We start from the raw sequence: 27946 nt of genomic DNA, 5'->3' as shown, positions 1-27946 counted from the left end.
ACAATAAGAAGTCCCATTGACAGTAAGCCTCTGAACACTGAAATGTACTAAATGAAATATTACTCACCATGCAAAATGACTTTTTACTGTATCTCATTTTTTCTTACCACTTTTTCAAAAAGTAGCAAAACATTTTTAAAAAATCAGTTTAACGGCCTGGCATGATTAGTGCTTTATATCATGAACACCTGACAATCAATGTGGGTTTTCTCTAAAGCTGGGAAAGAGGTGAAATCAAGTCACATAGAAAGACCTACTTTTAAGTCTCTGTAGGCTTGCATCTCAAAGTCGTGTTCCATTTTGATTGCTAATCGCACACTCCCAACATCATGCATGTCTGTTTTCAGCACAGGCTTTTCTTGCTGTAAATACAGTGTGATTACGTGCCCCAGACAGTCCTGACTTCACAGTGAATAGACTAACAGGAAGGAGGACACAAGAAAAGGATTTTCTTTTATTCCCGAGTGACTTCTAAACAACAGCAGCTTTCACATCTCGGCTGGCACGACAGACACCAGGAAGGGCTGGTTAGTAATAACTTTAAAAGGCATTCCAATCTTTACTCATCTTTATTTACAAACCCTTTTCATTGAAGTTTGTAATCTCTACGTCCAGCTTTTTCCAATATACAGAATTATTTGTGCACGCACACCAACCATTATCTGTCTAAATGGTGATCAGCTTAATTTACTTTACTCATTTCAAGTCAATAAAACAATTTAATGGCAAGCATTTACTTTGATTTTGCTTTTAAATTGTGCCCAAGTCCAAGATAATGTATTATATATAAAATACATTTAGACAAAGACCTAGCGGTTTTGTATCTAACACACCTATTAGACGGAAAATTGTGTTGCAATTCTGCAGTCGGGGCCTGATATTTTCCACACTGTAAAATTTTGTTTGAAGCACTTCACCACAAAAAAAAAAACTTGTATATCACTCAGAAACACAAGCATGCTGTTTCCCTTCGAGCTTCCTCTTGCAAACAGCCACCCGCCACTGCCTAGTGTCTCTCTAGTCAATCCAAAGACATGGTGCAACTAACCAGCAGCTTTCTCCACCTTACACGGTACGAGAACTGGGATGCACTGCAAGAGGTAGCTGCAGCATGGTGCAGATAGAACCGGTGTGGTGTGCAGAGGATGAAGAGGTATGATGTAGGGGCCAGGTACATGATTCAATACAAAAAAAAACACAGACTAAAACTACCTCCCACCAACATGTGGAGGTTAGTCTTTAGTTCCGCTTTGAAGTCTGTGTTTTCCACGTTTTCCTCGGCACACAGCATCCCCACCCCCCCACCATAAACAGCAAAAATGCGCAAAAGTTTCAATGGACTGCATTAACAGTATTGCAATGCTTTTAACAATCAGCTTGTATGTTAATCAAAAAGAGACAAAAAGACTAAGATCAAGCTGTACGATTAGTTTCAACACCCTATGCCAGTAATGACAAAACCCCCCAAAGAACAGGTTATCTTTCCTGACAGTATAAACAAAAGGCCTTGACACTCTGGTTGTTTGCTAAACCGGGAATAGCAGTAGCCAGGCTAGAAAAAAAATCACCTGGGAACAAAGGATTACAGTTTTAAAATTGCAAAGATTGCAAACCATCTAACCGGACTACACCTGGCACTTGAAAACGTTCTATTCTAAATCCCTGGGAATTACAATTTTAGGGCACAATGAAAAGTTGCACAGTGCAATTACCAAACTAAACAACATTGGTCAGTTGCATAATAAAAAAGAGGCAGTAAGGCGTTCTGTGCATCTTATTGAGAAAGTACCTTCAGGACTCGCACTTACCTACTAGTCCTTTGACTTCACTGACGTTAAAGTCGCTGTCAGGCATACTGAAGAAGGAAAACAAGAATCACAAGGTAGTTCAATCTGATTTGTTTTTTATTCAGACTGTCACACAACTCATAACTGGAAGATATATATATGGCAGCTGTAACTTACTTTATCCCCAGTCCATCTTTGGCTTTAAATATGAGAGGAACCCGGAGTGCTTCCCTTTGCACGTATCCATACGTAAAATCTGCGTAACATACAGTGAATAGCAAGTGAGATGACTTTATATTAAAATGAACATACATAGTCTAGAACAGCGTTCGATTATACATACACGTGGCATATAACTTCAGCTGCGATCGCATGTACTTTTTATTTATTTATTTTTTAAATCGATAACTTAGCCAAGCATACTGAATACATACAGGATATCAATAATACTAGTACAATAATAAACCTGCTGCATTCTACGGCAGACACGTGCATTTGCAGTTGTTTTGCGTTTCAGTTGTGACGTGTGTTTGTGTGTTTGTGTGTGTGTGTGTGTGTGTTTATTTGTTACAAATCGAAAACAGCCACCAAATTGTGTACTTGCAGGATCCCCCCGGAGTCCGTAAATACTGATCTGTGCACTTGATGTCACGTCCCTGCTGTACAGAAACGCAGGCGGGAAATCTAAACATGGAACAGGATTTGACCAGCTGTGATTCTGCACTTTTTAAAATGTATTTGCGAATGAAACAGGGTCACGCATGCTTACCTTTTCCTTCCATCCACATCACGTAGCTGGCGTTGTATGATTCGCTTCTAAGCTTCTCTTCCAAATTAAAACTTCGGATATTAGCGATCTCCTCCACATCAGAGAGGTCTTCGTTTTCGTCGTACATTCTCCTACTGGTTGTGCGCTATTGGTGTGAGTGTGTGTAAATATTCAATAAATAAAAAAAGAAAATATAATCAAAGTCGAGGCTCGTGCCATATGGTATATATATATATATATATATATATATATATATATATATATATATTATATATAGAGTCTATATATATATTATATATATATATATATATTTGTTTGTAACATTAAATTTGCACCACGTAAATTTAAATATATTTATTTGTTGTCATAGGTTCCCCGGTGTCTAGGGGCCAAGCATTGAGCTGTATCGCTGCTCTCCTCGCGCAACACCTATATAAATATACACATTAAATTTAAAAAAAAAAAAAAAAAAAGTTTTTTTTTTTTTACTTGCAATAGTTTCAGAATCATATAAAGTAACCTATGTGGGATAAACTATTTATACAGTAAGTTTTTATATATAAACACACACACAGAGTAAACAACAAACATGCACATAATTTCGCTCGTATTAACTTAAAACTTGGCTTTCCTTTTCACACAAAAGGATCTGTAAACACAGACAGCAGTACCTCCTTGAACTGTTATTGCATTGCAATTGCATTTATTGTCTGCATAATTCATGAATATTCCATAGTTATTAATGCGAGTACAGATTCGTGTTTAACAATAGCACAATAACATTGTTTATGGAAAAAGTGGGGCGCTATTACGTAAAACATAGACGAACAAACAGCTCCAGGATAATTGAAATAATCTCGTGCTGGAAGCTCAACTTATTCGGTTAATGTAATTAATTAACCAAAACTAGAGTAATAAAAAATATTGCTTTACTTAACATGACCCTAGGCCCATTAATAAGCCTGAATAAGAAATCATGCAACGATTCCTCGGTGGTATAAATGTTTTCCGACTCATTATTTACTTCCAACACCTGAGGCTAGAACGACCCCACACAGACCTAACTAACTGGAGCGCACCAACACGCCTGTATCCGCAGCTCCAGTTTAAAAGCAGGCATGCATTTCACCGTTCAAATAAAGAAGTGCCTCGGCAGATGCTATTTAAATGCCGTGTAACATTGCAAAAATGCCCTACACAGATCCTCTGAAATGGCTGATAAATATGCGTATCGTTGAGCAACAAATACTCCTTCCGGTCTTCGTTTAAAAAACATAAGCTCCATTAAAAAGAATGTTTCCGATATTAAAAGGCTTTAAATGGATTTATTTTACTCGCAGTAGCTTTCTGTCCAGCTATAAAAACGATAGGGTAAAACTACACACCAGTCTGCGTCCACATTCTGCATGCGCCTCCATTTTTTGGAGCTTTCGCCAGTTTTACCAATTTAGCCCTTCATTTTGTCGAAACTGTACCATTTAAAGTTTGAAAACACTTTGCCTTCCGATGCCAAACTACGTAGGAACCATTTTTGTATAGTATTACCGGTGACGTCACGATGGAGAGAATCAAAACATTGCTGAGAACGTCATGCGTCATCTTTATTCAGAACTTCAGGCGCGGTGCGACACCCCCACGTTCCTTTGAAACAAAGTTCCCAACCGCGCCACAGTCATTTCGAGGTGTTCAGACTCGACTGCAATTAAAAAAAGTCTCGCCTTTTTTTTTTTTAATAAGCTGGCCACGAGTGTGCAATAAGCATGCACGCACCCGCTGCAGCAGATTTATATTTTTGACAGGTATTATGTACGCATGTATGTGCAGATGTGTGTGTGTGGCTTTCTGAAATCTCATTACACACACGCCTCTCAAAAATAAGCAGGGGATGGATGAACGGGTGCTCTGTATTACACAATGTCTAAGGCTCATATCTCTGTGGTTTTCTTTTTTGTTTTGTTTTTTTAAGGGAGGGGAGGCTAATTCACAAAATTGTATTTTTTTTTTTTTTTTAAAAAAGCGCGTATTATTGTCAAACGTATTGTTGCGTGTGCATGTAGCATTGCTTTTGATATAGCGCGGTACTGTGAGGTGTGCAGCAATGCTGGTGAGTCTTACTTCAGAGTACCAAACAAACAGCATTAAGAAAGCAGCTCCTGAAAACAGCGTCTTAGCCTTCAGGTAAAGAAAGGTGCTTGAGCAGCAAACCCACAGCAGCCCTCTCATATAAGTGTTGGTGACAGTATGTAACACTGCGCTTATCCTCGTCTGGGCAGCTTGCATTGTGATTCCCCTCACATGACCTACCAATAAGACACCTGCACCTGGGCTCGACACCGGCGTTTAACACGAATCTACACACTCTGCACCCCCTGTTTAAATATGAGATCAGTAACTGTGGGAGCTGCTTCAATGCAAAAAAAAAAAAATAGAGGTTTGGCCTTAGATCTATTTAAATCTACCTCCTCTATTTAGATGAACAGACTCAGTAATTTGAGAGCAGCGGACACAAGCATGATTATACCTCTTCGACGTTGATTATATTAACCAATGATAGTAAATCAAAGGTCCACATGATAATACAGTAACGACCACTGCATCTGGTGTTTATTATCCCAGTTCATGATTAAAGGGATACGTGTTCTCATTAGTTATTTCTACCTTTAGACAGGTCGATCTTGCAGAAAAGCAGATGCCCTCTGTGATATTATAGGGCGGGCATATGCAAATCTAAATCTAATCTTGTTGAACACGCTTTGCTGCAACAGCCAATGGTATTTTCTATTCACTAGCGAGCACACACACCAAACACCTCCAAGTTCCGAGAGTGAAATCCTGACGAAGTGACAGTCTCACACGAGGCGCAGTGTACTGTTACCGATACATCGCATAGGCTTGTGGGTATCACAGGGTGCAGTTTCCTGCGTAAAGGGGGTGTGTGAAAGACAGCGAGAAGTTCCCACTGGAGCGCACACGGTATTTCGTTGCAAGCTCACTTGACGCCGCACTAGCAGCTGTGCTGTCGTCGGTCCAGGATTTTGCGTTGCACAGGCTCATGAGTCCGGATCGGCAAGGCGAGCAGGTCAGCTCTTCCGAAGGGAGGACCTGTTTATAATTCGAGCGGATCTTGTTCAAGCGAGCAGCGGCAGTCCTCACCCCACCACGCTCAATGAGTCTCGACGAGCACTCGTTGCAGACTCTGTCCTGGAGGAAGCTCTATTTGAGCAGAGCCAAGCTCAAAGCCTCAAGCAGGACGTCGGCTCTTCTCTCGGGTTTCGCAATGGTGAGTAGTGCAGGAGACTAACAATATTTTAGGACAGGATTCCTGAGTGACAAGTAGGGTGAGTTACACGTTTAAAGCGACAGGCAAGAGCTTTCGTCATTTACAAATATGTAGCAGTAGCATACTGTCCCTGAACGTAAAAGTACAATGCTAAATTCTGCTGTATTTAACAGGAACCTTACATGTTTTACTTGTAGGATTGTATGAAAGACGAAAAAATCAAACCAATTGCTGATTATTTCTTTAATGCATTGAACTCCTGTTTATTTATTTAAGCCGTGCCGTGTCAGATTCTGTAAGATACTAAGTCAGATAATGTAAACATTGTAATGCGTTTGGTCCGACCTTTGCAGAAAGTTATTTAAACAAGAACGTCATAAAACCTTATCCTTTAGACACGGCACAGTTATGCAGCAAACGCCAGGGCAATATACAGCGGATATTTAGATTAATAAAACAAGTTTAATGCAGTATTTAATTAGGCATGTTGAAGCTAAGTGTAGTGCTGTGCTAGTGTGGGGGGCACAGTTTCATTTGGAAACATATGTTAAGATTATTTGCAGTTTTTCTTAGCTCCTGTACTGACACACGTTCCATATATTAGGCCCGCCAAAGCATTCCCTTTGATCTGGTGATCTCTTTTAATTTCCTTCTGGCGGTCTTACCATGACATCCGCTAAACAGGCATCAACGTGCATGCGTTCAACAAGGGTTCTGATGGTTGACACTGGGAAGTATGGGTTCTGGGGTTATGGAGAGCAATGTTGTTCTGTGAAGGGCTTGGCTGTAACAAAGAAGCCATTGAAATCACATGGTGCATGCATATCAACCGGAAACAGATGTAATGAGAGCACATGCATTATCTGTTTGATCTCTTCAGTAGAATTTCAACTTTTTTGTGATTAAAAAATAACACTGATTTCATTGCTCTTAAAAGCTGCCTAGATCGCTCCAGAATATGTACCCCCATTGTTCACCTGAATTTGATCCAGTTTATAGATATTTAAACTATTGCACCTACTGTAAATGTGTTCCAAATGGTTACTGTTTAAAATGCAGGGAGCCGGTTGCCAACATTTGATGAAACTTTGCATGTGCAAATTGAAAAAACCCTGACAGCTGCCACATGGCCTCGCAAGACTGGAAACAGGAACATTGCGCAGAATCAAGAGAATTAGAATGTAGACGTACAGAACTGTTGCAAGCAACATGCAGAGCTCTATTTGAGCTCCAAATATTTATTGGCTTCAGAGTTTTCACATTTTAGTGGCGGTGAAGTGCAGAGGCACCTGTTCTAAAATCCCAGCAGTTCAGCTAGCGAGGTGCAGCTTTTTATTTTAATATTATTATTAACGGATGGGCTGTGCAGCTTGCTGTTTCAGAGGGATGCTTGCTATACTTTCTCACACAATGAAATCCGCATGAAACCCATAAGACTCAAGATCTCTGATCTCCTTGGAATCCTTCAGTATCTCTCTTCTGCATTTTGCACATCGCCCTTTCAAAACACAATTTAAATGCACACAGTCATATCTCCTGCATACTTCATTGGTATTAGATGAGCTCTTGCAGTAACAACAGTCCAAGCCATCAGTTCTGTTTAGGTCTTTCACCAGTGCTGAGAATGTCTTGTCTTTATTTGATGCTTTGCGACAGAATTGTAAAATGCCAAAATGATAACAGGGGTTTAATCTACTCCTCCGTGCATCTTTTATGCTCACATTTTGTGGTATTAAACATGTAGGTCTACCTTCCTGTGTATTTTTTCCCTGCAGTTGCAGTAATGCAGCAGTGTGCCTGTTATCTGCCTTAAAGTGGCAGTGTCTCACATGTAGCAAGTGGTCCATTTACACAACAGCATAACTCCTGGGTGACTGTTTGTTTACTACTGTTATATAGTTTGGCTTTCTGCTTCTGTCTGTAGGAAGCTGTAAAAAGCTGTATTTTGTCGAGCTCTAATAGCCCAGAAAGCAAAAAAAAAACCAAAAAACAAAAAGGAATTTAGAAAATGTTGCTCTGTTTGTCTCTGATATGTTTGTATTCTACTGATACATGGCTAGATCCTCACCTGGGTGTCCAACACTGAAGCTGCCTCTTGCTCTTTTCATCCCCTGCAGAGATGTGTGCCCCTTGCCACATCTGTAAATACTACACATGCATGTTTTATTGCTCTACCTTGAGCAAAATTAGTGTATTTACAGAAGGGCAACAGAAACCAAGTTATTGTGATGTCCTCTTCTGCATGCTGTCCATTAAGAAAAAATAAAGGCTACATCTTGACAACTTCAAAACAGCTCCCAAAGAAGTCTTGCCCTAATCAACCTTCATTGGCTGGGTGGGATGATTGAAAAATAATTGCCATATCGATCTAGTGGTTGAGACCAAACAGATTCACAAACCCACAACGTGAATTTATAAAGTAATCATAAATAATAGAATTAAAAGGCTGAGAGACAAATCATCTGCACTCTCTTTACTAACAGCCAAAATGATTTTAATTATAAACAAACACTGTTAAATCTAGAATAAATAACACCAGAGTGTATGTACAGTCGGTTCTGATGACAGCACAGACTATGCTGGGATATGACGAAAAATCAGCAAATACACTGGTGTCTGCTTTTATAGTTCAGTTTCCATTGGTACATTCTAGGCATTCTTACTCATCTGCAACACTAGAATATGTTATATATATTTCTTGTTGTTCATTTAGCACACCTGCAGCATTGTTATTGTTAGGGCTTTGCCAGCACGGCTTGTATGAGGTCTTTACAAGCTTTCTTTTAAACTAAATTTGGCAATAAATCTTAACATAAAACTAATCTCCTTCTCATTAGTTTCCAATTAAATGCTTTTTTGAAATTGGAAGGGTTATCCATCACTGTGCAAGGTTGAAGAATTTCTTCATTATAAAATTGGAACAGAGGGCTGCACAATTACAGTACATTCTGTAAATAAAACACGCAGGCCAGTTTAGTCATCGGTACTCTTTCTTGAGTGTGACGGACTGTGTGTGTGTGTGTGTGTGGTATATTTGTGGAACAATTAACTTGTATCGCCAAACATTCATCTGTAAAATCTCTTGGCATGCACCCCTTTCTCTTGTTTATATACCAAATACTATTGCTCTGCTGGAACAGAACTGCATTTTCTTCATAGCTCATACTACTTTCAGCCAAAACATGAGAAAAAGATAATGTGCTGCGGTCAACTTGCCTGCGATTTTAGTCTGCCAATTGCACCATCAGCGGTGGGTCCCAAAGTGACCTTAGTTTAATAATTCAACTCAAATATAACTCTGTTAATTTGTTACATCCGGGAATGGTCATCGTAAAACCCCTGAAGGAAATGGTCGCTGATAGTATGAATGCTAAACTGTACATTATACTATGCCTTGGTTTGCAAATATGTGAGGACTTGTTTCAACTTGCAACTGCACTCGATGTTGCTGCTTCCTGGAATCCTTGTTTTCTATCAGTTTGTTTCACGAGTGATAAAAAAAAAAAATGAGCAAATAGCTTCCTGCAGCAAAGTGTTATTTATAAAGGACTATTGTGTAGTCATTTGCTTTGTCCAGTACGGCAGATTTAGACTGTTTTTCACAATCTACAACCAGTAAACCAGCGCAAGGTCACAATACAGTGCCAGGAACAGTAGGTGCCTGTTTTCTTTTTCTTTTTTTTTTTTAATTCAGCTGGTAAACTAAACATAGATCTGGATTCTTGGTTTCACTTTGAAGACAAAACAGTTGCATAAAAATGTCATGAAAATGTAAAATAAAGAAATGCAATGGATTTGAGATCCTGTAGAGTAATGGAAATAATAGTGCTCCCTACAGGTAGCACTACTACTGGGGCATGTGCATTCAATATTCAGGAACTGTCAAGCACTGGCATTTTATGCTGACTTTCCAGTTTATCTTGAAAACTTTTTTTTTTCGGTTTGTCGTTCAGTTTTGTTTGTCAGTTATATCCAGTACCCACCACTTAGTCGATCAGCTCCACCCTGTTGTATCCATTATTAGCCGAATATAGGGCTGCCAGTCTTCTATCAAACAGAAACAATACTATGACTACTACTACTAAAGTCTTCCAGCATAAAGTCTAACAATAACATTCATATTCAATTCAAATTGAGAACCCAGCAGAATAAACATTGACAGGACTATTGGGGGGGGACATACCTGTCAATCATAATGTTTGTATGCCCTGCCGCAGAGCTGCATGTAGAGAACTACTTGACCAATTCGGATGAAAGTCGCTAAGGACGTTCTTTATTTATAGAGTGTTTCATAATCTGGGGGTATAGTGAGGTGCACAACCTGTGGGATTTACATGTAATATATTTTGGCTGTAACATCATAGAATGCTCTCTTAATGCAAAGAAAGAATGTGAATATAACAGGAGAGTAATGTGATCTCTGGCGTTTCCACTTTTTATATATTCACTGGTTCACGTGATTATTTGCTTATAACATATACCAAGGTGTGGTTTCTTATTAATAATTTTACAAGTTGTCTTTTTCTTGAATCCTGTAGGTGGCTATGGTAGAAGTTCAACTTGAACCCTCCCATGAATACCCCCCTGGCCTGCTGATCGCTTTTAGTGCTTGCACCACGGTGCTGGTCGCAGTACACCTCTTCGCTCTCATGATAAGCACCTGCATTCTTCCAAACATCGAGGCCGTCAGCAATGTGCACAACCTAAACTCTGTGAAGGAGTCTCCCCACGAGCGCATGCACATGCACATCGAGCTGGCGTGGGCCTTCTCCACCGTCATCGGAACCTTGCTGTTCCTAGCTGAAGTGGTTCTGCTGTGCTGGGTCAAGTTTCTCCCAGTAAAGAAGCACCCAGTCGACCTCTCTCCCAACAGCACCAGTAGTAAAATCACCCCTGGAGAAGCAGCCGCTATTGCCTCCACTACAATCATGGTGCCATTTGGATTAGTTTTCATTGTGTTCGCAGTGCATTTTTACAGATCGCTTGTCAGTCACAAAACAGACAGGCAGTTCCAAGAACTGGAGGAGCTTTCAAACTTCGCAAGACTGCAGAATCAGCTTGACCACAGAGGCCAAACAGAGGATGCGGCAATGCAGTCTCCCAGCAGTCATTATCCATAAAAAAAAAAAAAAAAACATAAATGCTGTAATTGTTTATGAGCCATTGTGAAGACTTTCATCTAATAAGAATTGTTCTTCATGCATGGACAGGCTCTTTTGTTTATATATTAAAAAAAAAAAGAATCCAATTTTATTTGATAGAATAAAAGAAAACTACTGTATTTTTTTTTTTTTGCAGCTGTTTTTAATTGATTTTGAATTATTGTTTTTTTTTTTTATCTTTTGAAATCAGCAAGAAGAACAAAAACAGTGGTGATTACTGCATGCATTTCCATAACGGTCGGATTGTTTGAATGTGTACAATGTTGTTTTCAAAGCTTTTCACTCCAGTACGGAATAAGTTATGTTGAGCATTTATCATACTGCTGAGGTTTATTTGGTGTGTAAAACATGACATACATTTAAACATGTGCACTGGGTGGCTGTGCAGGTTTTAATCGCACTTTTCTTAAAAAACAGGAATGCTGACCATTGTAATACATTTTGGGTCGTCTTAAATGTTTTCTTACCGAAAAAAAGTGTAACGTATGAGTGTGATGTAACTGCAACTGCATCATTAAATTATTGCTAACGTGCCAAAAGGAAAGCAGCAAAACAAGGCTGATATTTAAATGTCTGTTTTGTATGTCTTGCAAGCCTGTTTTTGTTCAAGCTTCTGCTACTGTCGTGGATAAACCCCCACTATTCTAGTACATCCATTTTAACTGTCATTCCTGGCTGGGGCTGTATATCTCTGGCCACAGGGAGATAGCGGCTCTACAAGACACTGATCCAGTTGTGCTGAAACGTGATTTTGAAGATACTTTTAGGTCTGGTATTGTACATACATATCTTTGTCACATTTTCACTGCTATCATGCTTGTCATTTAATATAATAGGCCTTTTTTTTTGTTGCTGTGTTAGTTTTGTTTAGGTGTAGTATTCCTTGTAAGAATGACGTAAGGAAAAATAGGAGGGATAGCCATAACCTTTATAATCAGTTCTGTGGTTCAATAGCCTCATTTAATCTAGACATTTTTGTAAATATTGAGCAAATAGATTATAACACAAACCATACACCCTGTGGTATAAATCCCAGACAAAAACGAGGTTTGAAAAAGTTTGTCTTGAGGGAGGGAAATGTGCTAATTACTGCAAGGGTTGAACATGTATTAAAGCTGCACAGTCATAGAAAGTACCAGAAATATTTTCCAGAGTATGTATTTACATCATACCACAATAGTCCTGGTTAAACATGGTTAAGAATAAGGAACAGTTCATTATGTAATGCATGACCCTACTTTTTGTTACCATGTTTACTGGAAGGGAAGCAGGAGGCAATCTGAACAGGCTGAAGGTGTGCATTTTTAAGTCGCCTTCTCTAGCGAAGGTAGGTCTGCTGAGTTGGTTAAAAAAAACAAAAAAAGAAAAGAAAGATTCAGTCCTCTTCAATTGGAAGCGTTGACCGAGCATCCTTTAAAACCGCTTCAGGGTCTAACAGATGTATCTTTGAAAGAAAATAATGTAATCCAGTTAAGCAGCAACACACATCAAAAGAAAAATAAATGTATTTGAATAATTTAATAACCTATAAAGGCCACTTTTTGAGGTTGCTGTAAGCTGGTTTGACTGTATTCTCATGATACTATCATTTTTGCTGGGGGTGTGCTCTATTGAAGTTGTCTCGCGTAAAAACAAATCAGTCAGGACTCCCCTGAACTCCTCGCCGTGGGGAAAACAGATCCAAATTAAGTACGTAATTCATTTCAATTGTATCTGCATTTCTAAAAAAAAGAACCCCTCTCCCTTTGTGTTTAAAAAAATAATAATTGTGCTGCTCCTTGGCTTCCTCGATTAAAACAAGAAGTCATTTATCTTAACCTACCAGTATACTACATTGCGTTGATTAGGTGAAAAGGCAAAGCGTAAAAAAAGTCAAGGACACCATTCTCTGCTAATGTTCAAATGACATACGCCTTCCTTCCAAAAAAGTTCTTTCTGTTTCCTGTTATTAAAACTTTGCTTTAAAAAAAAAAAAAAAAAAAAAAGAAAAAGAGAGGGGGGGGGGGAGACCAGGCATTCTCGTGATGAGAACAGATGAACTCAATAAACACGACAAGACTGCGCTGTCACCCTTGAGGTTACTGGAGTTCCCCGACTGATGCCATTGTTTTTATGTTCCCAGAGAATTTTATTTTATGTCTGGTGTAGTTTTATTTTCCCTATTGATCTAACTCCTGCTCTGGAAGGTAAGTGGCTCATTCAACCCCCTTGGCAATCTACAGAAGGAGTTCCTTCATGAATCCAACAGGAGACTCTACACGTCTCATGCTAAATTAGAATCAAGATGACAACAATTTGAATAGCTTTGTTTTTCAAGAAAGGTTTCCTTGTTACGTACAGTATTTTTATATAGACTGTAATGTATTTGCAAAGCATGGGGGTGTGTGTGTGTGAACAGTGAGGGAAATAAGCAGTTGTGGTGGTACTGCTGTTTATGGTTTAAATATTAATTTTGCTTGACTGATTAATGAACTGGAGCAACCAGGAGTACTTACTGAACAGTAAAACTATGCTCAAGGGAGCAACCACTGTTGAATAAACAACTGCAACCAAGTGATGGTACAGTGCCTTTAACTACAAGTGTTGATTAACTGACTGGTTATTGAACTGGAGCTTATTAAATATACTTCTCCCTATAACTTGCAAGTACATTAACTATCTGTCTACTGTTAAAATGTTGCCCATACCTTTGGGATTGGATAAACTGGAGGTGCTGGAGCCCCTTCTCTTCCAAAGTCGCTCATTTTCCCACACTTTGCAATGTTCTCTACCCACACTGCTTCATACAGCTGACCCTTGTCCAGGTAGACAAACTTGCCAGGGCCATGTTTCATCCCATTCTTCCAAGAGCCTTCATACCTGTTCTCATTGGCTTTTTAAAAGACAATAAATACATTTTGTTGGCAATCATGCTTTTATGTTTTGAGTTTTTCCATTTTCAAATATATATTTTTTTTGCTTGGAAGAACAAGCTTCTCAAGGGAACATTGTGTTTGAAAAACAAACACTGGCGGTATCAATTTCTAGTATTTCTGTAAGACTTGGAGATCTATTTTAAAACTTTAGTTTAAATATGTTTGAGTAAACCACTGTAATCATAAGTAATGAAATGTCTGTACCAGCAGTATATTGAATACTGCCTACCACAAGAAACAAATCGTTTTACTGTGCAATGTTTAGACTGTGCCTTACCCAGTCTAAACATTCCCTGGCCATTAAGTTTGTCATTAAGCCATTCTCCTTCAGCGATGCCACCATCTCCATAATACATTCTGCCCCAGCCACTTCTCTTGTCTTTCTTCCACTCTCCTTCATAATGCTCCGTCTCAGAGTAAAAGTAAGTTCCAAACCCCTACAAAAATAAAACTGGATCAAAGGCAGTTCAGCTTGAAGCTGTATATAGCTGAGACAAATTACAAATACATCTTAATTAACAGGAGCAGACACACAACCTCCAGATCTGTTTCATTTACTACAATTACCCTTACATACTGATAGAAACATACTGATAGGCACCCCCCCGTGTACTGCTAGTCTGGTGGCTTTGTCCTAAACTTACATCTTTCATGTCATCTTTCCAACCTCCTGAATACACTTTAACATACTCTCCAGTTACAGGGTCAGGTAAGCTGAAGGTCCCAAAACCACTTCGATTTCCACATTTCCAGTCCCCATCATAAATGGCTCCAGTTTTTTTCCAAACCTGCGTACCCTTTCCTTGATGGAAAAAAAAAGAAAGTTATTGAACTGACAAGCACATATATATTTGGAATGAAATGATGCTTACATACGGTAAACTGCAGCAAATTCAGCTTGGCAACACTGGGGTGGACTGATGTGGTAGTAGCACTCAAAGTGGTCCATTACTTACATTCAAGTCTTAAGTATTTTGATGCATGCTTGTTTATTTGAGCAGAAACACAACCAGAATGGTCTGCTGTGTTTACTGATGTTATCTTTGTGGCTGCAGTGTTATAGGCAAATGATCATTCTTTGTTTTTCAATTTTATACTGCACAGTGCACAACACCAGCCCTGGCACTACCAGTGTTTTTGGCAAACCATAGAGGAACAGTCCAATTGGTATTGTACATGCAACACTCCCTGCTCGAGAAAGAACATCCTCATCCTCATTGCACAGTAAGAGAGACAGCCCTGACGAAGACTGAGCAAATAGATTGCAGCTTTCTCAACAGGATACTGCTGGAATCTCGTCATTTGCAATGTGGGATTGGCTATTCTGGTTCTAAGGAGCTCAATTATGAAACCAGCATATATATGATATTCTGCTTATACTCCTCTGTTTGACCTGGCTTGGACGTTACTGGCAGACTTACCATGCTTCTTGTTGTCCAGCCATTCACCTGTGTATTCATCCCCATTGACTGAATAGACAGTATGTCTCACGCCACATTTCTGTGCCTTTCTGTCCCATTCTTTCCAAAGAGGCCGGGGCTTCCTGGGTGTCTTTAAGTGAGGCATGACTCACTGGTGCAGCTTCATTGCAGAGAGAAAAAGAAATCCTGTCAACAGCTTGTAGGGATCAACAGAGCAAGCCTGTTGAGGGAAGTCTCTTTAAACTCAAAATTCGATTAAATGTTAAATATAGAAATAAATACATTGAAATAAACGTAATACTAATAGGTTTATTAAATTGCTTACGTACAATGTATAACTAAATGAAAATAAGCATTGTAGTTTTAGGATAAAACAGTCCAATATAGTAAATTTTGTGCATGCGTATTTTGTCACTTGAAATTGTTTTCAGCTCAAAACTGCAAAAAAAAAAAAAAAAAAAAGCATTAGACTTGGAAGATGTATCAGTAATGCCCTGCTATCGTGCAGCCATGCGTTGACATCTGTTATTAATAATATTATTAAAAAACAAACACGAACACTTTGTTTAAATGCAAAACAGTACCTGGTGATTTGAATTGTTAAAAGTTTTGTGTTAATCCCTCCTCGCGTTGGTAATAACAAAAAGATGAAAAAAATATCGTGCAAACCTGACCAAACACACCCCGATGACAACAGCACGCAAAAGCGACATCTGTAACCATAGCAACCCATTTACCATACGCACCACAGTGGGAAGAGAGGAATGTAACCGCCATTTTGGCTCTAATAATAGAGAAGGGGCATAGCTCAGTATTTAAATACACCTAAATGTAGTTAATAGGGAATTAAAAAGCGGTGGATATTATCAATTCAATTTATTACCACTAAGGCAGGTATAAAGATGGAATGTGTGCGTCCTCGGTAGAGCACAGGTTTTTGAATAAACTTTATGAACAGTGATACATACAGACAGAATGCAGTTTGCTGGCTGAAGGCCGCAACATTTGAATAAAACAGCTTCGATAAACGAGTTGTAATAATGACCACTAAAATGATGACACTTTGTAGTCTGTAAGGTTCCAATGCACCTAAGCCAGTATTCAGAAAACACTGCCTTTACTTGTATGGTGACGCTGTTTGCACAGTGTCATACACGCTGCTGTAACTGCCCTGATGCATGTGACTTCTGGAACTGCTAGCCAACTACTGCTTAACATCAGCTAATTAGATTCGGAGAATGCACTGCTGTGGATTCCAAAGTAATACTTACACAAGGTAATGTTGGCACTTGGCAGCCAGCAATATTTTAAAAGTGTGCTGTTTTCAAACCTGGATGAATAGATTGATTATGTCTTTCCACAAAAGCAAATTAGGCATTGCTCGTGACCTAGTGCCCTGCAAACGCGCAAGAAATTGATTAAAACAAAGCTATATATATATATATATATATATATATATATATATATATATATATATATATATATATATATATATAGGGCATTGTTCAGCAAGCCAGACGCACACTGCCATCAAGTGGAAACATTCAGTAACTGCATGTATTTTTTTTTATATACTGTGCAGGTTATTGTAGGTCATTGAAGCTTACACATAGGCACAGACTACCAAAAACTTATCATGTGTACAAATAGAGGTGTTTTGCCTAAGTGTATGGCTTAAATACGTGATAATTGTTTTCTTTTGAACATCTTTTGGTTATTTCATGGTATCTACGTTTCCGTGGTGTATTAGTAAACAACAACTTGCTGTACCGCTGGAAACATAAATACATAAATACATAAATAAATAAATACGTTCGATTTGTCATGGATTTGTCTGACAAGTGGCAGAGTGGAGATGCAGCGCTTTGATTGGCGTGAATATTAAACTTAGTTGAGTTGGCTCTCCGCCGATTGGTGCCGGCACGGGCATTGTACTGGCTTCAAACGCCACCGATTGGTCTGAGCAGCAAAAGAGGCGGAGACCACTTGCCATACTGTGGTTGGAGGCGATGACGCCAGTCGAAGGGGTGTTGTGACGCGCATGCGCTTTGAGAGGCAGGGGAGCCGCGGCGTGAGTGCGGAGAGAAGGGAGGGTGACGCGCTGGTTTGTTACAATGTCTCTGCAGAGGTTCCAGGCTGAATGGGAAGAAATTGAGCAGGAATTCCAGCAGTTGCAGGTACATCTGTACAAACACGGGGATGGACGAGCAATTGATCGGACAGCTGCATTGACTGCCAGATGAAAGTTATGGAACTGTCATTTTCTGATATTGCAGTATTCACGTATGTCCCTAAAGGTGGGTTCAAGCTTGATAGCAATGTGAATGCCCTTTGTGTGTGCTGATATAGAGTAAGCTGTAGATCACAGCTCCTCCACATTACCCAAATGCAGTTCACTTCAGTGTTGTAACTTACAGGGCAGAATGACTGTCTTTGTTAGGAAAAGGTTCTTTTTCTGCGCGGTTGTGTTTTCCCTGTAGTTGACCAAACTACTGTACTTCACAGCCAGGTGCAATGATGCACACCTGACTGTGGTTGAATCACGTGTATGATGCTGACAGTTTTGCATAAACAAACAATTGAAGACACCGTTGTTTGCTCCAGTGCGGGCTGTACAACACATGCTGTCCTTGTTAAACCTTCAGAACAAACGTTTGTGTATTCGCCTTGCTGTGTTTGTGCGAGATTTGGTAGATGTGGGTGTTATTGTCGAGACACGTACAAACCGTTACCTACCCCCCCCCCCCCCACCCCTGTAAAAGATGGAACACAGCCCTGTATTTTGGTTCCAGTTTAAACTTGTTGAACTCTGCTATCGAGTCAGACTAGGTAAAGAAATAAAAATCACAGTCCATCTGAATGCATTGTTGTAGGGTGTAGTAAACACTGCCAAAGCCCGTGCATGCAGACCTGTAGGAAGCTTCTTCACACTTCTGTGCAGCAGTGCAATGCCAGTGACTTTTTTTATCTTCTGTTATCTGGTCTCGCTTCAAAGAGGTTCAGTGCCATAACTGGCTTGTTCTAGTTACTGTGCCTGAGGCTTTAGACACTTTCTCACCATGTCCATGCAGATGGACATACAACATGGTCTCACTCCTACCCAATAAAGTACCCTCAAGAACAAACGCCTCCCCAGGATTGGGTCAACTTCAGCTGCAGTGATGCTTTGCTAGTTTTTGTTAAAAAAATACATTTCCAGCCAATAATCTAATGTAGTGCTTTTTCTTTGCAGGAGTTGCACAAAGTGTACAGGCAGAAACTGGATGAACTCACAAACCTCCAGACGGTCTGTAGCAATTCTATTAGCAAACACAAGAAGAATCTGGGGGAGATCAAGTACAGTCTGCGGAGGTAAGTTAAGAGATGTCCTGTGATGGCTTTTACTGGTTTAAATTGCCACACAAGTGCCCAAATAAGATGTAAAGCTGATTAGTTATCTGGGATTGACTATTCTTTTTACTTCAGTTTTAGTGACCTGCCATAGGCAATCTGTGATCAGGCTTTGTGCAAGAAGTTAGAGCGTCCTGTAATGTTTTTGCTGTTTAGAGTGATTGTGTTGTGCACTTCTCTGTCCACTGTTTGTAGGACTGTATTAGCTGCTGAGCAAACAGGAGGCGAAGGCTCTGCTCTAGAAATGAAAGCATAAAAGAGGTTTTGAAACCTGCATTTTTTCAGGCTTTGGTATAAATCCTGTTGCTTCTAGAATTGCTAAACAGATCAGGGAGCAAGTTTTAATTGACAGTGCCTTGCTTTATCTCTGCTATTCCTGGCATGAAAGTCCCACTGTAATGTTGCCACCTATTGACTTAGTATGAACATAAAAAAAGCATCAAATATAATATGAAATATTTATCATGCAGAGAGCTTCAGTGTGACGGGGAGCTTAGCTGTTGGCAATAATGTTCTTCAGTCGTTTGCAGGTGTAAGAAAGAGCTGTGTACTGCTGAAGAGAGGGAATTGATCCAGAGTGTCCACACTCAGATGAAAGAAAGGCAAAATGTGTTCTTTGATATGGAGGCCTATTTGCCAAAAAAGAACGGGTAAGGTGTGCAGTGAAAGGAAATGGACCGCGTCTGCTTCTGCATGTGGAATGGGTTTCATTACCGCCCTTAGTGTTATATTGAATTGATTGTGTTATACTTTTGTCTTTTCTTCAGATTGTACTTAAATCTAGTGCTCGGAAATGTGAATGTAACTCTACTCAATAACCAGGCAAAGTAAGTTTTCGCATGTGTTTTTTTTCTCTCTCTTGTCTGCATCATTTTGTGTAATTGTTTCGACTATCGTGAATTGATGTCTGGCTTCACTGTGTTTTAAATAGATTCTGCTGTGCTCTGTAAGATTGCTCACTGTTGTCTATCAGGGACAGTGGATTCTGATCTCCACTGCAGTATTCTGGGAAAGTGGTAACTGATATTCCTGATAGTGGGAAATTTTATGAAGGACACATACCTGGCTGCATTTATTTGAAGGGTGTAGATCTGTGTCTAACCACACATATCCACCGATCACAGAGTAAATGCATCAGGACGTTCGTGTGTGTGTGTGTGTGTGTGTGTGTGTGTGTGTAGATTTGATTATCCCCTCCTTTCTCCAACAGATTTGTGTACAAAGATGAATATGAGAAGTTTAAACTGTACATGACAATAATCTTACTGCTCGGTGCGATCACCTGCCGGTTCTTTCTCAATTACAGGTAAGATTGTTTTATTTGTGCTTTCTTGGTGAGTGTCTGTATAAAGCATGATGACAGTCAGACAGGAGATTATACTGCTGTCTTGTACAGCTGAGAGGCACGTACCTGAGCCAATGAGAAAGCCCCATCACGTTGTGTTAACCTGTCAGTGACAGTCAGAGGAGGGCTTTTACTTTGTATTTGTTCAAGCAGCCGTTTCCACAATATAAACTCGGACGTAAATTGTTGAAAAATTGATGATTTAATTCAATTAATATAGTCTATTATAATCCACATATGCCATCTTTGACAGACACCAGAGGGCAGTGTTAGCCCTGATCTAGTCTAATGTATTTAAAATGTGTTTGGTTACATGCTGGCAGTGGTAAATTAAGTATATAACCCATCATTTTAGACACTTGCTCACAAATTCTGAGTTTAAAACCAAAAATAAACAATCGTCTTATTCTTCAGTACACTTATTTTCGTCACTGTTTTGCTAGATCTATAAAAGTGCTTTGAAACCATTAGTTATTAAAGGGGTTGTTCTGACACACTTTGCCTTTATGCTGTACCAGGGTGATAGATGAAATCTTTAATTTCATGCTGGTTTGGTACTACTGCACACTGACGATAAGGGAAAATATTCTCATCAGTAATGGGTCAAGGTAAGGGTTTTGATTTATTGTATTTCAAGAACTAGATCTAAATGTGTAAAGCATATTCTAATGCTTGCTGTAGACGTTTTGGAAACAGTTGTTTTAAGCTTATCACCAAATCTGCTGTCGTGTTTTTTTACTAGTGGTGCATGTAGGTGATTGACATGTATACTGTAATAGCTTTGGTTACTGTATTTCGTGGTCTCAGTACACTTGCATATCATTTTTTGATTTCTTTATAATCTATTTCTTTGCAGCTAGACAAAGAAGTCAAGGTTTTCCCTTCTGTCAGACAAAGTTTAGGAGAATTACTTTTTAAGATGGTTATTTTCCGTCTGCTTGAAATGTCCTTCTGAGGGCAAGCTGTGCTTTTTCTAAGCATGTTCATTCCAGCTGTTGTTGTGTCTCCATTCTCTTCAGAATAAAAGGATGGTGGGGTTTGCATCATTACGTTTCTACCTTTCTATCTGGGGTAATGTTAACATGGTAAGTTTGAGTTATTTCTATTAATTTTTGAACAGCAGAGTGATTTTAAAACTAAGCTATTTCTGGAATGGAAATAAGACTGGATCCATTTTACTGTGCTTTTAAGAAGACGCATCTGTGCTTGTTTCCTGTACACTGTGGCTAATCAAGCTCGTAGTAAAATCTGGAATGGGTGAAACTGCTAAGCAATAGGAGACTTTATTTCCATCCCTGTACTTTCTCTGATTCATTTAAAAATTAGAAAGCATTGCGTTTTTATTGAACTGCAGTGTTCGAAATGAACAGCCTTGCTGTTGGAAGTGAATAACTCCATGCAGAGGGCAGTGTTAGGTTTGCTCAGTGCTGCTGTTCCTTCAGTTGGAAGTTATTAGCTTGAAGAAATGCCATTCAAAGTGTCAGTGCAGTCCGTTTTCAATTGTGATTGCACCCGTTGTTCTAAACAATTGTGTTCTTGTTTTTAAAAGGCCGAATGGATTCATATATAAAATGTTTCGAAACCAGTTTCTGGCGTTTTCTATTTATCAAAGTACTGAATTTTGGTTTTCACCCATTATCCCTCTTTTGCGTCTATAGTCTTTTTCTTAACCCAGTGTGACTTAAACTGGGTCAAAACATCCCTGCTGCCCAAGTGATGCGTTTGTACCAGCCAGCCTCGTAAGGAGCATGCTGCATGCTGTGCTATGGCCTGTCGTTCTTGGTGTCAGCTCGCAGTGCATGAACACCAAGCTTTTTATTGTTGCCACTCTTAGAATTTAAATTAAACACTGTCAGCTTTATAGTTAATCTTGATATCTACATTTTTTTTGTTTGCCAATACATGATGGTTCACTTCTGATACATTTAATTCCAGTATCTCTGAAAATATCGCATCAGTATATTCCAAATATGGTTTTCCCAGCGTCATATTTCGAGGACAGTCAAGTTAGATGCGCCTGTAATCAGAGCAGTGAAATCTCACGCCGGCTACACATAGAAAATGGAGCTTTATCATCACTGTTATAGGAAACCGACAAGTAATGTATCATATTTAGGCTTCACAAAAGCATCCGAATGGCTATATTTGCAGAATTAACAGTTTTTAGACTTCGCTTTTGCGGTTAAAAATTAGAATATGTTATGATAACAAGATAGTTAGAGGAAATTATAATAATAGGTAAATGCCAATTAAAAATGCTAAAAAAAATAATAATTCCGAAGCAGCCTGTCCTCAAATGAGAGCCGTGGCACTTAATGGGGTAAAGCAACACAGGGCATGTCTGTGGAGTAAAAAGAAGAGCCCAGCCTGGAGTTTCTGTGCTTCCTCTTTGATCTAATTGTCTGGTGTGTTCCTTGCAGGTTTTGTACAGTTCTTGCAGTATTACTACCAAAGTGGATGTCTATACAGGCTCCGGGCTCTAGGGGAAAGAAACCACCTAGATCTCACAGTGGGTATGTCAGATAACAGTGCGTTTGCCATGTTAAACACTGCGCGCTCGCGCGTAAAGCAGAGCTCTGCAAAGGTTTCAAACTGTAGGCAGGTTTATTTATTGCCACATGCTGTTGAACAAACATTCGCCTGCCAAGTTGGGGTTAAACTCCATTTATAAGAGTAAAACAAAGTTACAGATGAATTAAATCCCCAAGGAATCGCATTCTGTTCTTGCACTTTGCCTCATCTGGAAACGCTATAAAAACGAACCTTGTTTACCCTTAATCCGAATTGCATCTAAACTTGGTATCATGGTGACTTATTTGGCTGAGCTTGTACAGGGCATGTCTTGAACACCTTCTTGTGAAAAGAAGTTTAAGAAGCTTGCTGTAGACCCAGCTGGTGATCTTCTTTAGGAGTTTTTAGAGAAGGCTGAGATAGTTTAGCCAGGTCGTGATGCTTGTTTTTGGCATTGTGCAGGTAGATATTGGCGTGCTGTGTAATGAAACAGAAGTGTTTTGTGTCTGAAGATGATGTTAATAATAGCTGGTTTGTTTCTTGCAGAGGGGTTTCAGTCCTGGATGTGGAGAGGTCTCACATTTCTTCTTCCTTTCCTTTTCTTTGGGCATGTAAGTACTGCCCTGGATGTCATTTGCTTCTGTTGCCCGTTGCATTGCCTTGCCCTGCCCAGCAGTATTTCAGTACAGTAGAGAGCGTTTCCAAAGTCTTTGTAATTTATTAGTTTTGTCCAGTTTTGACAGCCGGGAAGTTCTGGCAGCTTTATAATGCGATACAGCTGTTTGGGTTGTCCAGACATGGAGAATGCAAAGAATGGCAAGTGAGTACCTGAGTCATGTGATTAACAGTGTGATGTAGGGAGTACCAAAATATTGTATTAATAGTGTAGTTGTAGTAAACCAAATCTGAATACTTTGTTTCCACACTAACAAACACATCCGTCGTTTGTTTAAAACACAGGGATGGAAATAAGACTCCCATTGCATAGCAGTTTCACCCATTCCAGGTTTTAACGTGGCGGTGTGGTCCACAGGTTAAAGTCCAGGGCTTGTAACCAGAAGGTCACCGGTTCAAATCCCACCTCTGCCACTGACTGACTCACTGTGTGACCCTGAGCAAGTCACTTAACCTCCTTGTGCTCCATCCTGCGGATGAGATGTTAAATCAATGTGCTATTGTAAGTGACTCTCTCATGTAATGCGCAGTTCACAGCCTACCTCTGTAAAGCGCTTTGTGATGGTGGTCCACTATGAAAGGCGCTATATAAACATATTGTTAAACTTGTAGGGAAACTAGGATTGGATCAAACTGCTATACAGTGGGAGCCATGTTACCCTGAAACACATTTTGTCTTGAGAAAGAAATGACAGTTTACTACAAGATAAATAATCTACTGAGAGCAGAGTGGCTGAGATATTGTAGGGTGTGTTTCAGTAACCGTAAAGAGATGTGGTTTATCCTGTCTGCACTTCGGTAGCTCTTGTGGGTTTGTGATCTTCTTCACGTTAACACACACGTGGAAACAGAGGCAGTGGTTTTGCTTTTTGACGTGTACTTGATTCCCAGCCCTGACTCGGTTGATTTTTCAGGTGTTCATGCTGGCTCTTGCCTTCCTCATCCTGTTTTTGGGGAACTTCCTCACGACGCTCAAAGTGGTCCACCAGAAGTTTCAGAAAAAATGAGGCGAAGTGCAGAAGGAGGAGTGAATCTTTGAGACTGGAGCTTGTGACACTGAGCCATGCAAAGAACTGAAAAGAACGAGATCCATTGCATTTTATAATACTGTATCAAATGAGAGAAACAACAAAGTGCTAGTCTTTGACGTGATTGAGCGAGTAAGCTATATCAGAGTTCATCAGGAGGACTGTTCAAGTGTAAGGTGTCATTCTTATTATTATTTTGTTTTTTAAAATAGCCATCATATCTCTTTCAGACCTTGTTTGTTTTTTAATCAGACACAGTACGGTTTGCATCACGACGTGATCTATGAGCCGTTGAAACGTTTCATCTCGTGAGTATGTTCATTGCTTCACTAAATATTGCCTCCTACTTCTCACCCACTTCAGGAAGACAAGGTTCCTGATTCATAAACCAAAAAAAAAACACCATTACAGAACATGCTTGGCACATTGTCATTTGTACAAAACTATACAGCTATGCAGGACACGCTGCTATTGTGTGACGTGAATTTAGCGTTTCTGGATACTGCACTATGATTGCTTTACTCACACATTCATCAGCAATGTATGTATATCTATTGGCCATAAGAATCTACTTGTAAAACTGAAAAGTTCTGTAATGTTTTGGGGTTTTTTTCTTCTGTGGTGTGGTAATTGGCAGAAGCAGATCTAAAACAAAATCTAGTATTGCTATACTATCTTGAGCAAGCCAGAAAGCTTGGATAATTTGCTCTGTTTGATCAAAGGGAAACGTACAGTGGTGTCGGTGGCATTGCTCAGAAATCGCTTTATAGACCACGCAGGATTGGACATCTGTTTTAGATGGCAGATTACATTCAATACAGTGTTCGTTATTGCATCAGTTTTTTTATTTTTATTTTAAATGTCTCCTGATTGTTCGTGTAAGTAAGCAATTTGCCATCTGCACACGATTTCTTTCCATTATAAACTGTGGAGCAGATTAACAGTCACGTAGTTCAAAATGCTAGCAAGAGAAACTCTTTCTTTAGTGCTGGACACTGATCATTCTAACGCTGACGTTGCACAAACTGTGCTTGCTCCAACAGTGCCTCCTCATTTCTCTAATAAAGATACCGGTCCAGTTTATTTCTAAACGTATTCAGTGTGTTGCCGACGTCCACAGCTTGAGGTCCCCAGTAATTCCAGATTCCTGTGTTCTGGTAGTCGTTCATAATGAACAGCAGTTAAGAGGAAATTGGCTTTGGTTATAAACATTGGTGATGTCTGTCCCTATGTTTTAATAAACCAATAATACCCAACACAGTATTAGCAGTAGTAAACCTGATCTGAAGGCACTGTGCAATCTCTGAGCATTTCCAATATTGAGCAGGGCTGGGATCAATTCTTGTTGTTCAATTCCCATTCCCTTTTAATCAATTCCAACACTGATCCACCATTGATCCAAATTGAAATTAGCAGCATATCTATTCAAATGAGCTTCTCACACAGTGGTAACAAATGACTTCAGTTGAAGCCACTGTTGGTCAATTAAAGCCGTTGAACATTCACAGCAATGATTACATCTCAATATCAATTCCAATTCCTTTGAAGGAATTGATTTTTAAAAAAAAATTGAAAAGCAAGGATTAACCCCACCTCTGGATTATTGTCATTGCAGGCAGTGAAGAAATGGAAGATGCGTTTCAATGTGTTCTTCCACTGTGGGAAAGTAGTTAGTGGTCAGTCTGTGTGACGTGTGTCTGCTGTGTCTAATTTGATTCAATCAAGGGATTAAGACAGTAAAGTGAGTTAATAAGATTCGATCGCAACCACTACATAGCAGCTGCTATAGTTACAAGTACAGTGTTCGTTTTCCAGGACTGGCCGTTTTCTTTGAGCCGGTAGTACAGATTATTAGTAACTGATCAGGGTGATGTGATCTTTGTATATATTTACACCGACAATGTGACTAAGCCATAAATGATTGCTGTCCGTCACTGGTAACCCTTTGTCAAATCCAGGATTCAAAGAGTTTTGCACAAGTGCAATAGGACGTGCATTAACTGTTTATTGTGTTCTTTATGTAGGCTGAGAAGTTGAGGACTTGCTAAAGTTTAATTGGCACGGTTTGTATGATGCCTTAACTGTTAATAACCGATGTACTTAAGCTGTGACAGTGTGATCCTCCTCAGATCTTTGCACCTTTCCCTGGGGTTTTCATCTTTATTTCTGGTCATACTTGTATACTTTTTTATGTTTTTTTTGCAACTTTACAAAATAATGAAAGTTTAGAATCTAAGGTCATTATTGTAAGGTGATACAGCAGTAGTTCCATAATGATTCATGTGCTCAGTATTGTACAAATCTGTGTGAAATATCTGATGGCTTTTGCTTTGCTTTGCTCTACAAATTTACCACTGAAGATCAGTTGCAGATGCAGTCCAGTCTTTTTGTTCATTTTCCATGCGTAAAAAATCTGAAAAGAATCATTTTCATTTTGAGACTTTGTAAGTAAACAACGGGCCCTTTTGAAAAAGGATATTGCCCAACAAGTTCACGAGAGCTAACTTGGCTGCCACCACGCACAGCAAAGTAACTGGTTTTGGTTTTGTTGCGAGTCAGAAGCATGTTTGCTTCGTAAAAAGTTGTGCTCTTCAAAATGTTACGGCGATACAGGAGCTCTGATCTGACGTATAGATGTGCAACTGTTCTGATGGAGGAGCAGAATGAGCCGAGGACTGCTTCTGGAAGACTGCCCAAAGTTTCTATATATCGGCTCCAATTGTCTCCAAACAAGCCATAGAAAAATCCACTGGGGTTCTATCCAATTCCTTTTTAGAATCAATTCCAATTCTCATTCTCTTTTAATCAATTCCAACACATCGTTGATCAAAATTGTGATTTAGCAGCGTTCTGTTAAATTGAGTGTCTCACAGTGGCAACAAATTACTTCCAGTACTTTTAAGTCCCTCTTATTCAATTAAATTGGCTTTAAATGAAAGCAATGGAACAATCGCAGCATTTACGTCTGTAAAATATGAATTCCATTTCCTTCGAAGGAATTGGAATTGGGAAATGGATTTCTCAAATGGAATTGGCATTAAACAGGAGTTGACTCCTACTCTGCTTGGTGGCGATTTTAAATGGCGGGCTTGGGGTCCCCCTGTCACTGGCCTCCAGGAAAGTCCTCGGTAAATTCAACATCTTCCCTGGCTGTTAAACCACAGGACAGAATGACTTTATTATAAATATCAAAAGTACACAATGCTCTGTTGCTTTAAACTGCTGGAATGCCCTGCTGAATGGTTGTGTGAATGTGTACAGTGTGAAAATTGACTGGTTTAAATTTTGTTTGCAGTGAAATCTACAGTTCTGTGACTCTCAAGATGTCAGTGCTGTAACATAAACCTCTGATTGTTCAATAAAATAATAATGTTTTCACCAAGTCTTTTTAATTGGTTTCAAACGAAGGTCTGAACGTTCGCTCCCTACTTCAGCTGGTCTGTATCAGCCCCCGGTTTTACTTTTGCTTTGCAACAATGTAATAAATGATGTGAAAACCGTGCTTGTTGATTCTGATCTGCCAACCCAATGGTAACAAAGCACTGTGCCACATTACAGAGTTCAGGTCTAGTTCAACCAAACACTTACAAAAAAAAAAAAAAAAAAAAAAAAAAAAAAAAAAAAAAAAAAAAAAAAAAAAAAAAAAAAAAAAAAAAAAAAAAA

General features: G+C 39.3%; 4 protein-coding genes across 12 annotated transcripts in view; 2 read left to right on the top strand and 2 right to left on the bottom strand.

The window, feature by feature from the left end:
- The window catches only part of LOC121296893 (lysine-specific demethylase 2B), a 44490-nt gene extending 40309 nt beyond the window's left edge, over nt 1–4181 (bottom strand). For 3 of the 7 annotated variants that reach the window (XM_041222791.1, XM_041222792.1, XM_041222794.1), the window contains exons 1-4: nt 4102–4180; nt 2557–2701; nt 1965–2043; nt 1809–1855 (exon numbers count right to left, since the gene is read on the bottom strand). In XM_041222791.1, coding sequence (XP_041078725.1) covers nt 1809–1855; nt 1965–2043; nt 2557–2701; nt 4102–4155 — 325 coding nt within the window. In that variant the 5' untranslated portion in view covers nt 4156–4180. Of the gene's footprint in view, nt 1–1808; nt 1856–1964; nt 2044–2556; nt 2702–3941; nt 4082–4101 lie in introns of those variants that run through there. The other 4 variants (XM_041222798.1, XM_041222795.1, XM_041222797.1 and 1 more) reach the window with 3 other exon arrangements.
- Nucleotides 4182–5409: 1228 nt separating this feature from the next.
- On the top strand, nt 5410–11045 carry LOC121297383 (calcium release-activated calcium channel protein 1-like). The gene is made up of 2 exons (XM_041223682.1): nt 5410–5836; nt 10375–11045. The coding sequence occupies exons 1-2, from the start codon at nt 5723–5725 to the stop codon at nt 10954–10956; spliced, it is 696 nt and encodes a 231-aa protein (XP_041079616.1). The 5' UTR covers nt 5410–5722; the 3' UTR covers nt 10957–11045.
- A 184-nt stretch (nt 11046–11229) lies between these two features.
- On the bottom strand, nt 11230–16063 carry LOC121297382 (MORN repeat-containing protein 3-like). The gene is made up of 6 exons (XM_041223681.1): nt 15919–16063; nt 15335–15494; nt 14558–14715; nt 14191–14350; nt 13686–13870; nt 11230–12442 (listed from the first exon to the last, which is right to left on the bottom strand). Exons 2-6 carry the CDS (start codon nt 15477–15479, stop codon nt 12374–12376), a joined length of 717 nt encoding a protein of 238 aa, XP_041079615.1. The 5' UTR covers nt 15480–15494; nt 15919–16063; the 3' UTR covers nt 11230–12373.
- A 1336-nt stretch (nt 16064–17399) lies between these two features.
- On the top strand, nt 17400–27680 carry LOC121296785 (transmembrane protein 120B-like). Of its 3 annotated transcripts, XM_041222564.1 has the most exons (12): nt 17400–17511; nt 18567–18685; nt 19255–19374; nt 19492–19551; nt 19935–20030; nt 20588–20677; nt 21089–21154; nt 21619–21680; nt 22490–22582; nt 23127–23191; nt 23332–23400; nt 24170–27680. In XM_041222564.1, exons 1-12 carry the CDS (start codon nt 17449–17451, stop codon nt 24260–24262), a joined length of 996 nt encoding a protein of 331 aa, XP_041078498.1. In that variant the 5' UTR covers nt 17400–17448; the 3' UTR covers nt 24263–27680. The 3 variants fall into 3 exon arrangements, 1 of the variants encoding a protein (XP_041078498.1); XR_005947095.1 differs by lacking the exon at nt 21619–21680 and having other exon boundaries at nt 17400–17631; nt 23127–23400; nt 24170–27679; XR_005947096.1 differs by lacking the exon at nt 21619–21680 and having other exon boundaries at nt 17400–17631; nt 19245–19374; nt 23127–23400; nt 24170–27678.
- Nucleotides 27681–27946: the final 266 nt, after the last annotated feature.

The sequence above is a fragment of the Polyodon spathula genome, chromosome 22 (assembly GCF_017654505.1).
Source record: "Polyodon spathula isolate WHYD16114869_AA chromosome 22, ASM1765450v1, whole genome shotgun sequence".
Lineage (NCBI taxonomy): Eukaryota > Metazoa > Chordata > Actinopteri > Acipenseriformes > Polyodontidae > Polyodon > Polyodon spathula.
This window is presented reverse-complemented; position numbering and strand designations above follow the sequence as displayed.